General features: G+C 37.2%; 1 protein-coding gene across 1 annotated transcript in view; it reads right to left on the bottom strand.

Moving 5' to 3' along the window:
- LOC133561239 (forkhead box protein P2-like) overlaps positions 1-18,824 on the bottom strand; it is a 289,077-nt gene that overhangs the window by 19,605 nt on the left and 250,648 nt on the right. The window contains 7 exon segments of the mRNA XM_061914578.1: positions 2,369-2,490; positions 6,074-6,175; positions 6,372-6,448; positions 7,059-7,151; positions 7,154-7,240; positions 7,243-7,267; positions 16,145-16,228. Of these exon segments, the coding sequence (XP_061770562.1) occupies positions 2,369-2,490; positions 6,074-6,175; positions 6,372-6,448; positions 7,059-7,151; positions 7,154-7,240; positions 7,243-7,267; positions 16,145-16,228 (590 nt within the window).

Here is an 18,824-nt window from a genome sequence, read left to right as displayed (position 1 = left end):
CTATCCCCAGGTGCATGTCTTTGGAGGCGGAGCACCCGTGGGGAACCCAAATGTCTCTCCTCATTGAGCCAAATTGAAATCTGTCTCTGCATGATTCCTTACTTCTTGTCTGTGTAATAAATGTCATCAGTGTTTGAACCTGACAGATACTTGAAATAAAAGCACAGAATATGTCTCCATGGAGACAAGGATTAGTGATTAAGAAGTTGTTATAATACTGCGGACTGTGGATAGACATTAGCCGCGAGCTAGCGAGCTAGGGCGTTTCAGTGTTATGACTTCACCTTTATCGTTTGTTTTTAAGCTGGACCGGTACTTTTTAGAGGTGGTATAGTACCGCAGTCACCGGGAGAACATGAAAACTCTACAGAGAACAATCCAGAGCCCGGGATTGAACTCAGGACCTTGGTATTGTGAGGCACGTGCACTAACCCCTGTCACACCGTGCCACATGGCTCATTGCTTTGTAGAAGTCAGAGCGCGTCGAGGACATTTTGTCGTGATCCCAGTATGCAGAGCACATCGGGAGACAATGTGCAGGTAAAAAAGGTATGTCACGCTTAAACCAAAAAAATGAACAAAAGGCAAGTGTTGCTAAGAAAAGGCACTAAAGCATAGGGATGACTAAGTAAAACAAAAGTGAAAACTGAACTGGCTACACAGTCAACAAAAAACAGAATGCTGGACGACAGCAAAAACTTACAGCGTGTGGAGCAAAGCACATCCGTACATGACAATTAAACAATGCCCCCACAAAGAAGGACAGCCGACGCACAACTTCAAATTGTCTTGATTGCGAAAACCAAACTGGTGGGGAGAATAGCGCTCAAAGGAAGGCGTGAAGGTGGAGAACGCCGACAAAAACAAAGAGTTAAAACAAGAGTAGTTGGTGTGAATCTTTGGGCACAAAACGATTCCATCCGATACCTGCAGCGACCATTGGATTCTGAATCGATTCTGGATTCAAACCTATTTAACAATTGGAATAATAATTATAATTAAACTTTTTTTAAAAACAGGTTAGAAAAGCTCCTTCTGGTTGCATGGAGATAACGTCTTTTTAAAAATGGAATCTTATAAAATAATAATAATAATAGATAGATAGATAGATAGATAGATAGTACTTTGTTGATTCCTTCAGGAGAGTTTCTTCAGGAAAATTAAAATTCCAGCAGCAGTGTACAGAGTTGAGACCAATTAAAAAAAAAAAAATATATATATATATATTATATATAATATATAATAATTATTAGGGCGGCGAATCTTTGGGTGTCCCACGATTCGATTCAATATAGATTCTTGGGATCGCGATTCGATTATATATTGATTCTTTCGATTCAACGCGATTCAAAAATGATATTTTTCCGACTCAATAGGATTGTGTATTCATTCAACACATAGATTTCAGCAGGATCGACCCCAGTCTGCTGACATGCTAGCAGAGTAGTTATAATAATAATAATGATGTAGGAAAATTTCGATTCTCATTTTTTAAAAATCAATTTTTTTTTTTTTTTTAAATCAATCCAACAAACCAATACACAGCAATACCATAACAATGCAATCCAATTCCAAAACCGAACCTGAGCCAGCAACACTCAGAACTGCAATAAACAGAGCAATTGAGAGGAGACACAAACACCACACAGAACAAACCAAAAGTAGTGAAACAAAAATGAATATTATCAACAACAGTATCAATATTAGTTATAATTTCAGCATAGCAGTGATTAAAAATCCCTCATTGACATTATCATTAGACATTTATAAAAATAATAAAAAAGAACAATAGTGTCACAGTGGCTTACACTTGCATGGCATCTCATAAGCTGGACAACACACTGTGTCCAATGTTTTCACAAAGATAAAATAAGTCATATTTTTGCTTCCTTTAATAGTTCAAACAAATTGACATTATTGCAATCAGTTGATAAAACATTGTCCTTTACATTTACCAAAGCTTTTTTTTTTAAATCTACTACTCTGCTAGCATGTGAGCAGACTGGGGTAGATCCTGCTGAAATCTATGTATTGAATGAATACACAATCCTATTGAGTCGGAAAAATATCATTTTTGAATCGAGAATCGTGTTGAATCGAAAAAAATCAATATATACTCGAATCGCAACCCCAAGAATCAACATTGAATGGAATCGTGGGACACCCAAAGATTCGCAGCCCTAATAATTAATATTATATATTATATCTTATTTGGATTTGGAATGAATAAGAATCATCTATTTTGTGCACCCTCACTGATTTGGTGCGTTGGCCCCCCCTTAGTGGCCCCCAGAACAGTTGAGTTGACTCGCCCTGCATTAGCAGCAAAAAAAAAATCAGACCAAAATTTCCTTTTTTCTCTTCGTACCCTGTGATTTTCTGCGACCGGCGTTTCTGGTACTCCACCTCGTCCACCGTCCACACGGCGCCTTTCACGTTCTCCACGCGCACAAAGCACTTGTGCAGGCTGAGGTTGTGGCGCACGGCGTTCTGCGGCGAGAGAGAGATGGACGGACAGGTCAGAGGAAGCACATTCATGCACCTTTGATTTAACTAGCTAAAAAAAAATTAAAAAAATGCTCTTGTAATTCCGGCACGCACAGTAGGTATCAATCAAGAGTATGGCGACTAAAAGGAGGTAATCAGCATGGCGAATGGCTTTTAATGCTGAAGGTCCCGATAATGGCGACTCTGCTCTTTATGGACACATCCTTTGAAGTATGGAACACCACGGAGGTGTCACTGGGTGTGTGTGTGTGTGTGTGTGTGTGTGTTCTTGTGTTTCTACCCTTCTTGAGACATCAACAAGGAAAAGTAGCTTCCATATGAGGAGGTGTGAACAAGCTAGGTCATAAATCATGGTCCCAATACGGGAAACACTTGCATCTAATAGAGAATGTCTCCTTTGCAAAACAAAAGGTGTCTTTTCTCTTAATATTTGTATTATGATTTCCCTATCAAATACATAAATAAATATTATATATGTATTTATTTATTTATTCATCTTTTTTAAAATTAGGTTGGTCTCAAAATGTAGGGATTTTTCAAATTGATTGTGTGTCGGTTTTTAAAAGTGCTTCCCCTCTGGTCAACATATGAAATAACAAGTGTGTGTAAGAAATGGAAATGCACCCCCCCCCCCCCCGCCCGTTTAGACAAAATTAATAACAATGATAAAATACACATGTATATGGAGACATACTTTAATAACTGAAGTAAATAATGAAGATTAAAAACCAAATAGAAAGAAAAATAACTAAAAGCTTACCTTTTTTATATTTGCATAGTATGTTTATATTATTGTTGTAAATACACATTTTTACAAATCTCGAAAGGGTGGTCCTAAAGAAGTAGACATTTTTCGGAGGTCTCAAGAATGCAATAAATACAAGAATGTGTGTGCGTGTTCTTGTATTTATACTCTTCTTGAGACATCACCAAGGAAAATTACAGTGAACAAGTTAGGACATAAATCATGGTCCCAATACAGAAAACCATTGCATCTAATATAGAATGTCTCATTGCACCCCTGGTGGTGAAATCTATCAAAAATGAGGGTGGTCCCAAAAAGGAGGGATTTTTCAAATTGATTGTGTGTCGGTTTTAAAAGAGCTCCCCCTCTGGTCAACATATGAAATAACAAGTGTGTGTAAGAAATGGAAATGCGCCCCCTTTGACAAAATGAGTACAAATAATAAGATACACATGTACTTGAAGTAAATAATGAAGATTAAAAATCAATTACAATATATTTTTTAAATAACTAAATGCTTACATCATAGTTTGTATATATTATTAATGTTGTAAATACACATCTTTATATATCTAGAAAAGGGTGGTCCTAAAGAGGTATGCAATTTTCGGAGGTCTCAAGAAGGTAACAAATACAATAATGTGTGTGTGTTCTTGTATTTCTACCCTTCTTGAGACATCAACAAGAAAAAGTAGCTTCCACATGAGGAGGTGTGAACAGGTTAGGACATCAATCATGGTCCCAATACGGGAAACCATTGCATCTAATAGAGAATGTCTCATTTGCACCCCCTGGTGAAATTAGGGTGTTCCCCAAAAAGGCGGGATCATTAAAATGGATTGTGTCGTTTTTTTAAAAGCGCTCCCCTCTGGTCAACATATGAAATAACAAGCGTGTCTAAAAAATTAAAGTGCTCCGCCTCTGGCCGACATATGTGATAACAAGTGTGTGTAGGAAATGGAAATGCGCCCCCTTTGGACAAAATTAATAAAAATGACAAAATACACGTAAATAATGAAGATTAAAAATCAATTACAAAAAAATTACAAAAAATAAAATAAAATAAAAGCTCACCTCGTAGTATGTATAATTATTAATGTTGTAAATACAAATCTTTATATATCTAGAAAAGGTGGTCCTAAAGAAGTAGGCATTTTTCTCAGGTCTCAAGACGGTAAAAAATATAAGAATGTGTGTGTGTGTGTGTATTTCTACCCTTCTTGAGACATCAACAAGAAAAAGTAGCTTCCATATGAGGAGGTGTGAACAAGTTAGGACATAAATCATGGTCCCAATATGGGAAACTACTGCATCTAATAGAGAATGTCTCATTTGCACCACTGGTGAAATTAGGGTGTTCCCCAAAAAGGCGGGATTATTAAAATGGATTGTGTGTCGTTTTTAAAAGTGCTCCCCCTCTGGTCAACATATGAAATAACAAGTGTGTGTTGGAAATGGAAATGCGCCCCCTTTGGACAAAATTAATAAAAATAACAAAATACACATACATGAAGGAAATAATGACAATTAAAAATCAATTACAAAAAATTTAAAATAAAATAAAATAAAAGCTTACCTCGAAGTATGTATAATTATTAATGCTGTAAATACAAATCTTTACATATCTAGAAAAGGTGGTCCTAAAGAAGTAGGCTTTTTTCTCAGGTCTCAAGAAGGCAAAAAATACAATAATGTGTGTGTGTGTGTGTGTGTGTGTGTGTGTGTGTGTGTGTGTGTGTGTGTGTTTCATCTCGCGTCATCTTTTTTTTTTTTTTTTTTTTTTTACTATATACGCCGTATTTGATTTAATTACAAACTATATGACCGTGAATTAAATAATACAATTTAATATCTCGTTGTGTACTGCTCGTTCTCCAAGAAGAGGATTCAGGATAAGTATATGTATATATATATATAAGTATATATATATATATATATATATATACATATATATATATATATATATATATATATATACATATATATATATATATATATATATATATATGTATATGTATATATAAAATGAGAGGAAAAAAATCCTCATAAGCAGATCTCGCATCTGACCTGAAAATCCCTGGATTTGATTGATCTTAATGCCCATGGCTGTGAATATGATAATTTTAATATTAATGAGCAAATGAGCAGTTTTATTATGCATGCTATATAGTTAGAACTAATAAGCTTCTGCATGGAGAAGAAAAGAGGGATGTGGCGGTGGTGGAGGGGCGGTGGTCGGGGGGGGGTTGGGGGGTGCAGCAAGGGAGGCAGATATTAAACCACCTTTTCCCTTTTTTTCCCCCCCTCCTCCAAACAAATTCTCCACATTAATCAAAGAGCGGGCCGTCACGTTAGCGCTTCGACGGACGACCCCGCGTAGATAACGGCGTCTAAAAAAAAAAAAAGAGATAATCATTCATTAAAAAAGATTGAAAAAAATAAAAAGATGTTGTAATGTGACGGATAGAGGAGCTTTGACAAGCGGAAATGGCTTCTTTATACAAACAATGAAGTTGGAGCCTTTTGTGCGCCCATATAAGGACTTCCTCCGCCGTGACAGGGTCGACTCTTGCTTGCGTGTTTGCGCGCATCTTTGACCCCCCCCCCCCCCCCCCGGCTTGACGGCCATCTTTCTTCCTAATTAATCAATGATATGCAAGGGGAGGCTCGAGGAGCGAGGGGGGGGGGGGCGGCCTCTCGCCCGACAAAAGGTGCTGATGATGGAGTGGCTGCTGTATAATTACAGCCACGCTATTCATTTCTGGGCCGTTTCTTCATAAAACAAAACAAAAAAAAAAATGGTAAAATGCGTTTTCAAACCTTCCAAGTGGCGGCGTTGCGTCTGAAGTAGGCGAACGTGCGCGTGAACCAGCTGTAGATTTCATTAAGCGTTAACTGCATGTCGGAAGAGTCCATGATAGCCTGGGATGAGATGACATCAAATAATGCTTTACTAACCACACACACACACACACACACACACACACACACACACACACACACACACACACACACACACACACACACACACACGCACACACACGCACGGGGAGCCGCCACAAATCATGCTGCAATTAATTTGAATCTAATCAGGCAAAGTTAATTTATTTCCACTCACCTGTCTTATGAGGGTTGCATAAGTAAACGGCGGTCTGACATCCGCGTTCTTATAAAACTCGTAGTTTGGGGCGATCTCTGGAAAAATAAATACTGTGTCACCACCTGAAAATAATTGGTAAATTTTTATTCCTCCAGGTATTGGACTCAGTCAAGGTTTCATCACATTAAAAAAAAAAACACACAAGGGAGGGAGGGGTGGGGGGAGGTTAGAGAAAGAGAGAGAGGGGGGGGGGGGGGGGGGGGGGGTGAGGGGGGGTTGGGGGTACATCAAATCAGCATTTCCATGTCTAACAAAATACATTTTTAATTAATGTCTCTCGCGAGAGGTCTTAAACACTAATAAATCCATAAAATGAGATCCGTGCAGTTCGTTAGGCCCGCGCTGAATTATTGATGACACCGGGCGCTAAACACAGCCGGTAAATATAAACATCACAGGCGGAGCGTTTAAAAAATGCTAAAAAGTCCGGCGTGCAATATGTCCTGCTGCAATAAATATGATATTTACTTGGCTGTTATTTGAACTTCATTATTTCCACACTGCTGTAATATTCATGTGCAGTTTCCTCTCTATTTACATAGAAAGTGATTAAACTCAGCATGTGTGTGTGTGTGTGTGTGTGTGTGTGTGTGTTGTTAAAGCGCGGGCACTTGGCTAAAGTGTGTGCTGCGTAGTTGGTCTTACCCGACGACAGCGGCATGGAGTATTTGTCCGTGTGGCGCCGCCGCATGGCTCCCATGCTGGGCACGTTGGCTCCGCCCAGCACCGACGGGACCTGGGCATGGCCGCCATGGGGGTGACGGGCGCCGTCGGGGTGGTGGGCGTTTGCGGTAAGTTAGGCGGGGACGCGTAGGGCAGGTTCTTGACATGGTGACGCTGGACACCAAGTTGAGCTGCAAAGGGGAAGAAGACGTTATTGTTCTTTCGTGCTGCAGACACATGAATGAATAATGTCCATTTATTAAAGATTTGGGGCAAAACAATGTCTGAAAATGGGACATATTTTTAGTGGCACTCTAGAGCAGGGTTGGGAACCTTTTTGGCTGAGAGAGCCAAGAAACCAGATATTTTAACATTTATTTCCGTAGGAGCCATATAATATTTTTTTTAACACTGAACACAACAAAATGCGTACATTTTTAAGAAAGTTCTCTTATTCTTTGTAATAACATTGTTATTCTGAAGCTAACTGTGGAGGGGGCGTGGCCTGCGGGCCTGCAGCGAAGCGGGGTGTTGCCAGTACCGGCCTCAAAATCAGCGACAGGTGCGTAGATGGCCCACCTGGGCCTTTTTATCTGATCACCTGTCGCTCTGTTATAAGCAGCAGCCAGGAGGAGAGACGGGCTTGGGCTGGAGCCAGAGTGCGAGCGAGAAGGAAAGAGAAAAAGACAATTGCTGGAAAGCAACTGAGAGACTTATTGAAAAATAAAACAATATTGTAACCCTGAAACAGGCTCTCATGTCAGTGCTTGGTGGTCTGAAGAACCTCCTGGAGGGCAAACCCCACACTAACCAATAATAAACAAATGACTTCTTACCAACTTCTTGAACATAAAAATGCATGAGAATGTTTTATATTTTGAACGTTATTTTTAACACTGTGATTACAAGTGGAATTATTCATTATTTATCATGTTAAACAATGTCAGCTCAGATTTATCAGAGAGCCAGATGCAGTCATCAAAAGAGCCACATCTGGCTCTAGAGCCATAGGTTCCCTACCCCTGCTCTACAAGGTGCTAAAAAGTGCAATTTAGTAGGATTCTGTGCAAAAAAATATTCAGCAAAATTGTTAAAAATGTATATATTTTTTAAGGTTTCCTAAAAAAAAAGTGTTAAAAGCAATACATTTGTGATAATTTAGTTGTAAACTGTGGGTGATCGAAAAATAGGCTTCAAAAAGTTCAATTTCCTCACTAATTAGCTGGATCTGTGAAAAAAAAATAGTGATTTATTCATCCATCCATCCATTTTCTATTTTTTTTTAATATATAATTTAGGTTACTCTAAAAAGTGGCGAAATGCGTAATTTTCAAAATAATTCAGTAAGATTCGAAGTACAAAATATTTAGTATTTTATGCAAATACTTTTGGCTTACTGTAAAAAGTGTGAAAATTCGCCATTTCAGCGAGAATTTAATAGGTAAAAATGTTCAGTGATTTGTGGAAATCTGACATATTGTTGGTGTTACTCTAGAAAGTGCTAAGAATTGCTATTTCAGCAGGAATTAAGTAGGATTCCGTGCAAAACGTATTTTTAGGGTTCCCTTAAAAAAAGTGTTGAAAAGCAAAGCATTTGTGATAATTTAGTTGTAAACTGTGGGTGACCCAAAAATAGGCGTTAAAAAGCACAATTTCAGCACTAATTTAGCTGGATTCTGTGAAAAAAAATACAGTAATTTAAGATTTATTTTTTTTGTATTTAATATAGGGCTACTCTTAAAAGTGGTAAAAAGCGTCATATTCAAAATAATTTAGTGGTATTCAGTGCATAAAATATTTAGTATTTATTGGAGATTTGACATAAGCTTTAGGTGACTTTAAAAAGTGTATAACCTGTCAATTTCAGCAAGAATAACAGGAAATTGGTGAAAATGTATTTAAAAAAAGTGTTAAAAGTGTTAAAAGAACAAGTGTGAAAATTGGCCATTTCAGCGAGAATTTAATATGTAAAAATATTCAGTGATTTGTGTAAATCTGACATATTTTAAGTGTTACTCTAGAAAGTGCTAAAAAGTGCAATTTTGTAGGATTCTGTGCAAAAAAATATTCTGTAAAATTGTTAAAAATGTATATATTTTTTAAGGTTTATTAAAAAAAAAAGTGTTAAAAAACAATGCGTTTGTGATCATTCAGTTGTAAACTGTGGGTGATTTAAAAATAGCTTCAAAAAGTAGAATTTCCTCACTAATTTAGCTGGATTCCCTGAAAAAATACAGTGATTTATTCATCCATCCATCCATTTCAATTTTTTTTTTTAAATATATAATTTAAGGTTACTCTAAAAAGTGGTGAAAAGCGTCATTTTCAAAATAATCCAGTAAGATTCAATGTATAAAATATTTAGATTTTATATGCAAATACTTTTGGCTTACTGTAAAAAGTGTGAAAATTGGCCATTTCAGCGAGAATTTAATTGGTAAAAATATTCAGTTATTTGTGGAAATCTGACATATTGTTATTGTTACTCTAGAAAGTGCTAAGAATTGCTATTTCAGCAGGAATTAAGTAGGATTCCGAGCAAAAAGTATTTTAGGTTCCCTTAAAAAAAGTGTTAAAAGCAAAGCATTTGTGATAATTTAGTTGTAAACTGTGGGTGACCCAAAAATAGGCGTTAAAAAAGCACAATTTCAGCACTAATTTAGCTGGATTCTGTGAAAACAATACAGTAATTTAAGATTTTTTTTAAAGTATATAATTTGGGGCTACTCTTAAAAGTGGTAAAAAGCGTCATATTCAAAATAATTTAGTGGTATTCAGTGCATAAAACCATTTAGTATTTATTGGAGATTTGACATAAGGTTATACACTTTAAAAAGTGTATAACCTGTCAATTTCAGCAAGAATAACAGGAAATTGGTGAAAATGTAATTAAAAAAAGTGTTGTAAAAGTGTTTAAAAGAACAAGTGTGAAAATTGTCCATTTCAGTGAGAATTTGATAGGTAAAAATATTTAGTGATTTGTGGAAATCTGACGTATTTTTAGTGTTACTCTAGAAAGTGCTAAAAAGTGCAATTTAGTGGGATTCTGTGCAAAGGATATTCAGTAAATTGTTGACAATGTAGATATTTCTATGGGTACAAAAGTGTTAAAAAGCAAAAACTGTTGTGAAAAATGTATTTGTAATCTTTGGGTAACCTAAACAAAGATTAAAAAAGTGTTAAAAAACAAGAATGTTGTGATAATTTAGTTTTAAACTGTGGGTGACCTAAAAATAAGCGTTAAAAAGCACAATTTTGCAGTAATTCAGCTGGATTCTGTGGAAAAAATACAGTAATTATTATTATTATTTTTAAATATATAATTAAGGGTTACTCTAAAGAGTGGTAAAAGGTGTTATTTAAAAAAATAATATTGTATGATTCAGTGTATAAAATATTTAGTATTTTTTGGAGATTTGACATAAGCTTAGGGTGACTTTAAAAAGTGTGAAAATTCCCCATTTCAGCGAGAATTTAATAGTTAAAATTATTCAGTGATTTGTGAATATCTGACATATTTTTAGTGTTACTCTAGAACGTGTTAAAAAGTGCAATTTCAGCAGGAACTTAGCAGGATTCCGTGCAAAACATATTCAGTAAATTGTTAAGAATATTTAAAATATTTTAAATGTTTAGAGATAACTAAAAAAAAGTGTTGAAAAGCACAACATTTGTAACAATTTAGTAGTATTTTGTGGGTGACCAAAAAATGTGTTCAAAGCACAATTTCTGCATTAATGTAGCTGGATTCAAAGATAAAAAATACAGTAATTTGAGCATTTTTTTCAAACATATGTTCTTGGGTTACTCTAAAAAGTGGTAAAAAAGCGTCATTTTCAAATAATTTAGCAGGATTCAGTGCATAAAATATTTAGGATTTTTTGGAAATTTGACATAAGCTTAGGGATACTTTAAAAAGTGTGAAAATTGGACATTTAAGCGAGACATTAATAAATAAAAATATTCAGTGATTTGTGGAAATCTGAAATATTTTTAGTGTTACTCTAGAAAGTACTAAGAATTGCAATTTTAGCAGGAATTAAGTAGGATTCCGTGCAAAAACTATTCAGTAAAATTGTTGAAAATGTATGTACTTTTAGGGTAGCCTAAAAAAAAAGTGTTAAAAAGCAAAAATGTTGTGATAATTTAGTTGTAGTCTGTGGGTAACCTAAAAATAAGTGTTGAAAAGCACAATTTCCGCAGTAATTTAGCTGGATTTTGGGAAAAAGTAATTTGAGGATTTTTTTTTACATATACTTTAGGGTTATTTTAAAAAGCACAATTTTCAAAAGAATTTAGTAGGATTCGATGCATAAAGTATTTAGTATTTTTTCGGAAATTTGACATTATTTTAAGGTTACTTTAAAAAGTGTTAGGGCTAGGGGTTAGGGTTAGAGTTGGGGGTAAGGGTTAGGGTTGGGGTTAGGTTAGGATTAGGATTGGGGTTAGGGTTAGGTTTGTGGTTGGGGTTTGGGTTGGGGTTAGGGTTGGGTTTAGGGTTAGGGTTGGGTTTAGGTTAGGGTTGGGGGTTGGGGTTAATGGTTTCGGGTTAGGGCTGCTTTTTGTTTTGTACTTCTTGGGACCCCTAAAGAATAATAAACACTTGTTTTCTGGACTGGCACACGCATGGACAGTAATGTATGGAAGCCGTTGTAAATGTGCAAAAAATAATCAGTAATGTGCAAAATAAATCAAAGTATTAAAATACAATTTTTGCTAGAATTTACTTGGATTCTGTATAAATAAATGCAGTAATTTGCGGAAATGTATTGAAAAAAAGTGTTAAAACAACATTTTTGCTAGAATTTACTCAGATTCTGTGGTAAGAAATTAAGTAATTTGTGGAATTTGATACATTTTTAAGGTTACTTGGGAAAAAAAAGTACAAATTCTGCATTAATTTAGTGCAATTTTGTGCAAAAATTTGCAGTAATTGAGGAAATGTTACATATTTTTATGTTACTAAAATAAGTGTTAAAAAGTGCCCTTTTGACTGCAATTTAGTTTGATTTAATACCAAAAATATTCAGGAAATTAGAGCTATTTATATGTTATTTGAAAGTGTCATTTTGACTTGTTTTGCTGCAAAAAATATGGATTTTTTTTGGGTGGGAATTCAAAATATTTGAGGTAACATAAAAAGGCAACAAAAAAATGTGTACACATATTTAGGGGTACCTTAAGTGAGATTTTTTTTTTTGTACATACAATTATGTGAATTAATGAGGTGAGAATGACATAAAAATAATATTAAAATAAATACACCACATTTTCAACAAATGTGTGCACTTTTTGCACAAAAAACTTTTTAAAATTGTGCATTAGATGAAGTCTATTGAAGTAGAAGTAGTAGAATCTTTCAATAAATCCTCACATTTTAGCCTTTGACCATCTTGCTTGTTTAAAGTGGCCAGAAGTAATGTCTGCTCCTTGCCAACACAAAATAAAAAGTGTCCCGGCTGGTCCACTGGTTGCAGATGAGAAAGATGGCTTATGAAAGGTCGCCATGGCAACAAAATGGACAACCAACTGCTTTTTGGCGCTGTGGTTTTAAGGTCAAGTGTTTCCATAATGTTGTTTTAAATGCAATATTTGGGCCCCTGTTACTACTTTGACGTCTCCTTAACTTCTGCGCTGTTTTCCGCGCCTCATTACGCCCAAGACGGCTCGTAATTATCGTCTAAAAGTCCGCCGACATCCACCCCGACCATTTCAAAGTCGCCATTTTTATCAACGCACCAGCCGAGGAGTGCAACCCGCTTGTCGACTCGCAATTAAGGCAATTTGGTGGGAATATGTAACGATGTCATTAGCATTCGCAGGCTCAAATTAGCGGCGCGTCTGAAGGTCAGTCGGGCATTTTTCCAGTCGGCTGGAGATTGGCAGGACAGAAAAGTGGAGGAAAAGATGGACAATTAGCGCAGTGAGCGGCCGCCTGCTGGCCAGGGACTGACATAGGAAGTAACTGCGTGTCACTCGGCCTCAGCGTGGGGAAGTTTGGGCCAGCGCCAGGAAGTGGCGCCCACTTTGGCGGCCTGCAGCGCCGAGGAGGGAGGCGGTGATAAACGGAGAGATGAAGGGAGATGGGGGCGCCGATAGCGCGCAGGCTGATGCTGGACTAATCTGGAACAGCGTGCTCTAATTACAAATGCTATGATACAATTTGGCGCTGGTAATTAGCGGAGATGGGCTGGCTCTTTTCCACCGTTGGCAGCCAGAAGAAACTCACAGATGTGCGGGGAGGAGACGACACCTCATGACTCAGCAACTTTATTTAGTAGCCAGGCCGACAGAAAAAGTTACTGACTTTTTTTACCACTGTTATTGCTTCCTGTTGGACACACATTTGGTGTTATTATTCTGAACTGGAAAAGCAAGAGAAAAATGTCTGATTTCAGCTTTTTATTTTATAATGTTTTTTTTAAATATTATAACATAGAAAAAAAATATTTATTTTTATTATTTATAAATATATTTGTTGCTGTAATTTATTCCATTTCAATATATCTTCGTATTTTTTAAAATGTTTTAATTGTATCTAAATAAAAGTGGCATTTAATATTGTAACATTTATATATAAAAATTTACCCTTTTCTTTACATTTCCACAAATGTATTTTTCTTTACTTTTTATGCATTTTTTTGTATATATCTATATCTATCTATCTATCTATCTATATATTATATATATATATATATATATATATATATATATATATGTATATATATGTGTATATATATATATATATATATATATATAAAATATACATATATATCTATATATATACATATATATACATATATATACACATATATATATATATAGATACACCCACACATATATATATATATATATATATATATATATATATATATACGCACATATATATATGTATATATACATACACATACATATATACATATACATATATATATATGCATACATATATATACATATATATATATATATATACATACATATATACACATATATATATATATATATACATACATATATACACATATATAAATATATATATTTATACACATATAAATATATACACACACACATATATATATATATATATACACATGCATATATATGTATATGTATGTGTATATATATATATATATATATATATATATATATATATATATACACATATATGAATGTGTATGTATATTTATAAATATATATGTGTATATATGTATATATGTGTATGTATATTTATAAATATATTATATATATATATATATATATATATATATATATATACACACATACACACTCCGGAGCGACTAATGTGTGGAATTATTAACACATTACCGTAAAATATCAAATAATATTTATCTCATTCGCGGAAGAGACGAGGAAAATGTCAGCAATCGTCACACACACGTCAGCCAATAAGAATTTGGCGGGGGAGGGTCATGGCAGAAGTGCATTGTGGGTCATGGGATGCTAACTGCTATATGCTATATGCGACTTCTGTAGCTATTAAAATGGATGATTTCAATGTTGGTGGTAACTTGTAAAAACTGAGAAGGGCTGAACAAAAATGGCAGCGAAAAGGAAATCATGTACTGCAGATTACAAGCTGGACGTCGTGAAATATGCAGCAGAAAACGAAAAGCGAAAGCGGCGCATACCAAAAATGCAACTTATACTCCGGTGCGACTTATATACCGTATGTCCTTGAATTTCCGCCGGGTATATAGTAAGCGCCTGCCTAGAAGTACTGCCGGGTCAAACTCGTTTCGCAAAATATTTAGTGCATGCTTAGTATTACCGCCAGGTCAGGATTAACGCCGGGTCAAACTCGTTTTGCAAAATATTATTTTTATTAGCGCATGTCTAGAATTACCGCCGGGTCAAACTCGTCACGTCACAAGTGACACTTCACCTGTCATCATTTTCAAAATGGAGGAGGCTGATTTCAATTATTTGAAATCGCATAAAGGGAAGAAGATTAAGAGCTATTCAGTAGGATTTAAGGTCCAAGCTATTGAATATGCTAAAAAGAACAGTAAGCAGCTATGTTTTATTAATATACCGTAGCTGCGTGTGTCAAATATGAGTCATTAAATGACTCCCGCCTCCTGGTGGTAGAGGGCGCTAGTGATCCTTCTTGCGACTACTCGGCTGCAGAAGAAGTGACAACAAGCAGCCATCCTTTATTTTTTTCCTCTCGCTTGCACTTTTAACATGGAGGATTACATATCTAAAATAAAACAGTTTTCTAAACTGGACTTTCACTCGAAGCAGGAGGTCATAAAGAAAGATCTCCATCGAGACAGAGAGACTTTTCAAACTGAAGAAAGATAAGGAAGACTTCTATAAACAAGTTGTCGATGCTTTTGATCAGAAGGAGCTGCGCATGGACTTCATTTATAAGTAAAGGTAAGACCATAATAACGTTTTTTTTTTATTAAATGTGCTTTCCATGATGGTATCCTTACATCACACTCAAATTTATAAGCGCAGGCCTACATTTACCCCATGCCTTTGGTAAACATCGGAGTGAAAAGAGGTTTTAAATTAATTAGCGCCCCAGTATATTTTTTTCCTTCTTTATTATGCATTTTCGGCAAGTGCAATTTATGCTCCGAAAAATACGGTATTTTATCTCACACAGATCTCAGTTTTTTGCAGTGTTTTCCGGAGATGTTGACTTGCGCTGGTGTAAAGTTCATGTCCTTCTATAAAACTTTTCACAAAAGCGTGTTCACAGCAACAACAACAAAAAAAAGCAATGTTTTGGAATATAATAAAGTCACATTGCTTCTCCTTCAAGGACTCTTTACTGCCTTTTTTTAAAGATCCATTTGAGCAACAATTGTAGTGTTTATATCAACATTCAATCCCTCAGCTGTAATGTGGTGCTAAAATGACACTCGACTGTGCTCGCCACGCCGTCAGCCCGCCAACAGGTTGTTTTGACCATTATATCCATCACAGAGAAATGAACCCCCCCCCCCCCACACACACACACACACACACACACTTTTGCCATGGAATAGTTGCCCATTCCACGGTGGCTGTTTACAGTAGGAGCAATATGCACTCACTGGTTTGGGAGATGACTTGGGTTCGGAGGGCCGCATGTGCAAGTGGGCCATCATGGCCTGGAGACGCTCGCGCTCTTTGGAAAGCTGCGGGGAGGAGAAGAAGAAGTGAGTCAATTAACGGCGGCCGAAACCAGCTGAGAGGGGAAAAAAAAAAAAGAAGAAAAAAACACACACACAAAATAGCATTTCATCTTCTTGTCAATAGTGGGTCAGCGAGGCGATAAACGAGGTGGACAGCGGCTGCGGAGAGGTAAAACACGGACGTGGGACGGGCGCCGCGGCCGACCGTCAATCTCATTCGGCGGCGGCGAGCGCGCTCAGTTGGGTTGTGCCTCGCGCACAAACAACAACAACGCAAACGTCAATAAACGGGTAACACAATCCCCCGCATTCACCCCAAAGAAACACTTCGTAATCCTCTCAGAGGTCATAACATCACAGGAAGTGAGCGTGTGCCCCACTTTGCAAGCGTACCATACTGTAAACACGATGTACTTTAGAGTAGTCAGTGTACACTCCAGCCAGCGGATGTTACACCCTGTAAATCTTGTGTTGAGACTGTGGAGGGGGGTGTGGCCCGCGGACCTGCAGCGAAACGGGTTGTAACAGGACCGGCTTCGAGATCAGTAAATGATGATCAGATAATGAGTACAATGCTTAAAATGTTAACACTTTGTAGGGCACGACAAAAGACTAGAATCAGCAAACAACAACAACGCAAACGTCAATAAACTGGTAACATATTCCTACGCATTCAACCCGGAGAAACACTCTGACCCTCTTAGAGGTCATAACGTCACTGTAAACACGATGTACTTTAGAGTAGTCAGTGTGCTTTCCAGCCAGCGGATGTTACACCCTGTAAATCTTGTGTTGAGACTGTGGAGGGGGGTGTGGCCCGCGGACCTGCAGCGAAACGGGTTGTGCCAGGACCGGCTTCGAGATCAGTAAATGATGATCAGATAATGAGAACAATGTTTACAGTGTTAACGCTTTGTAGGGCGCGACAAAAGACTAGAATCAGCAAACAACAACAACGCAAACGTCAATAAACTGGTAACATAATCCTACGCATTCAACCCGGAGAAACACTCTGACCCTCTTAGAGGTCATAACGTCACAGGAAGTGAGCGTGTGCCCCACTTTGCAAGCGTACCATACTGTAAACACGATGTACTTTAGAGTAGTCAGTGTGCACTCCAGCCAGCGGATGTTACACCCTGTAAATCTTGTGTTGAGACTGTGGAGGGGGGCGTGGCCCGCGGACCAGGGTGTGCAAGGACCGGCTTCGAGATCAGTTACTGATGATCGGATAATGAGTACAATACTTACAGTGTTAACACTTTGTAGGGCGCAACAAAAGACTAGAATCAACAAACAACAACAACGCGAACGTCAATAAACTGGTAACATAATCCTACGCATTCAACCCGGAGAAACACTCTGACCCTCTTAGAGGTCATAACGTCACAGGAAGTGAGCGTGTGCCCCACTTTGCAAGCGTACCATACTGTAAACACGATGTACTTTAGAGTAGTCAGTGTGCACTCCAGCCAGCGGATGTTACACCCTGTAAATCTTGTGTTGAGACTGTGGAGGGGGGCGTGGCCCGCGGACCAGGGTGTGCAAGGACCGGCTTCGAGATCAGTTACTGATGATCGGATAATGAGTACAATACTTACAGTGTTAACACTTTGTAGGGCGCAACAAAAGACTAGAATCAACAAACAACAACAACGCGAACGTCAATAAACTGGTAACATAATCCCCCTCATTCACCCTGGAGAAACACTCTGACCCTCTCACAGGTCATAACATCACAGGAAGTGAGCGTGTGCCCCACTTTGCAAGCGTACCATACTGTAAACACGATGTAATTTAGACATAGTTTTTAATCATATTTGTTTTTATATTGTTTTTATTGGTTTTATATTTATTTATTTTTTGTTTTTATTCAGTCATTGGTGGAGCATAATATTGTTTTTTTTTTTAATATTGTTTTTAACATAGCTGTGCAGCACTTTGGAAAGGTTATTGTTGTTTAAATGTGCTATATAAATAAAGTGGATTGATTGGATTGGATAATTTAGAGTAGTCAGTGTGCTTTCCAGCCAGCGGATGTGACATCCTGTAAATCTTGTGTTGAGACTGTGGAGGGGGGCGTGGCCCGCCGACCAGGGTGTGCAAGGACCGGCTTCGAGATCAGTTACTGATGATCGGATAATGAGTACAATACTTACAGTGTTAACACTTTGTAGGGCACGACAAAAGTCTAGAATCAACAAACAACCACAACGCAAACGTCAATAAACTGGTAACATAATCCATTCAACCCGGAGAAACACTCTGACCCGCTCAGAGGTCATAACATCACAGGAAGTGAGCGTGTGCCCCACTTTGCAAGCGTACCATACTGTAAACACGATGTACTTTAGAGTAGTCAGTGTGCACTCCAGCTAGCGGATGTTACACCCTGTAAATCTTGTGTTGAGACTGTGGAGGGGGGCGTGGCCCGCCCACAAGGGTGTGCAAGGACCGGCTTCGAGATCAGTTACTGATGATCGGATAATGAGTACAATACTTACAGTGTTAACACTTTGTAGGGCACGACAAAAGTCTAGAATCAACAAACAACCACAACGCAAACGTCAATAAACTGGTAACATAATCCATTCAACCC

This window comes from Nerophis ophidion, linkage group LG10 (assembly GCF_033978795.1).
Source record: "Nerophis ophidion isolate RoL-2023_Sa linkage group LG10, RoL_Noph_v1.0, whole genome shotgun sequence".
In the NCBI taxonomy this organism is placed as follows: domain Eukaryota; kingdom Metazoa; phylum Chordata; class Actinopteri; order Syngnathiformes; family Syngnathidae; genus Nerophis; species Nerophis ophidion.
The sequence above is the reverse complement of the archived record's forward strand: the minus strand, read 5'-3'. Positions and strand labels throughout refer to the sequence as shown.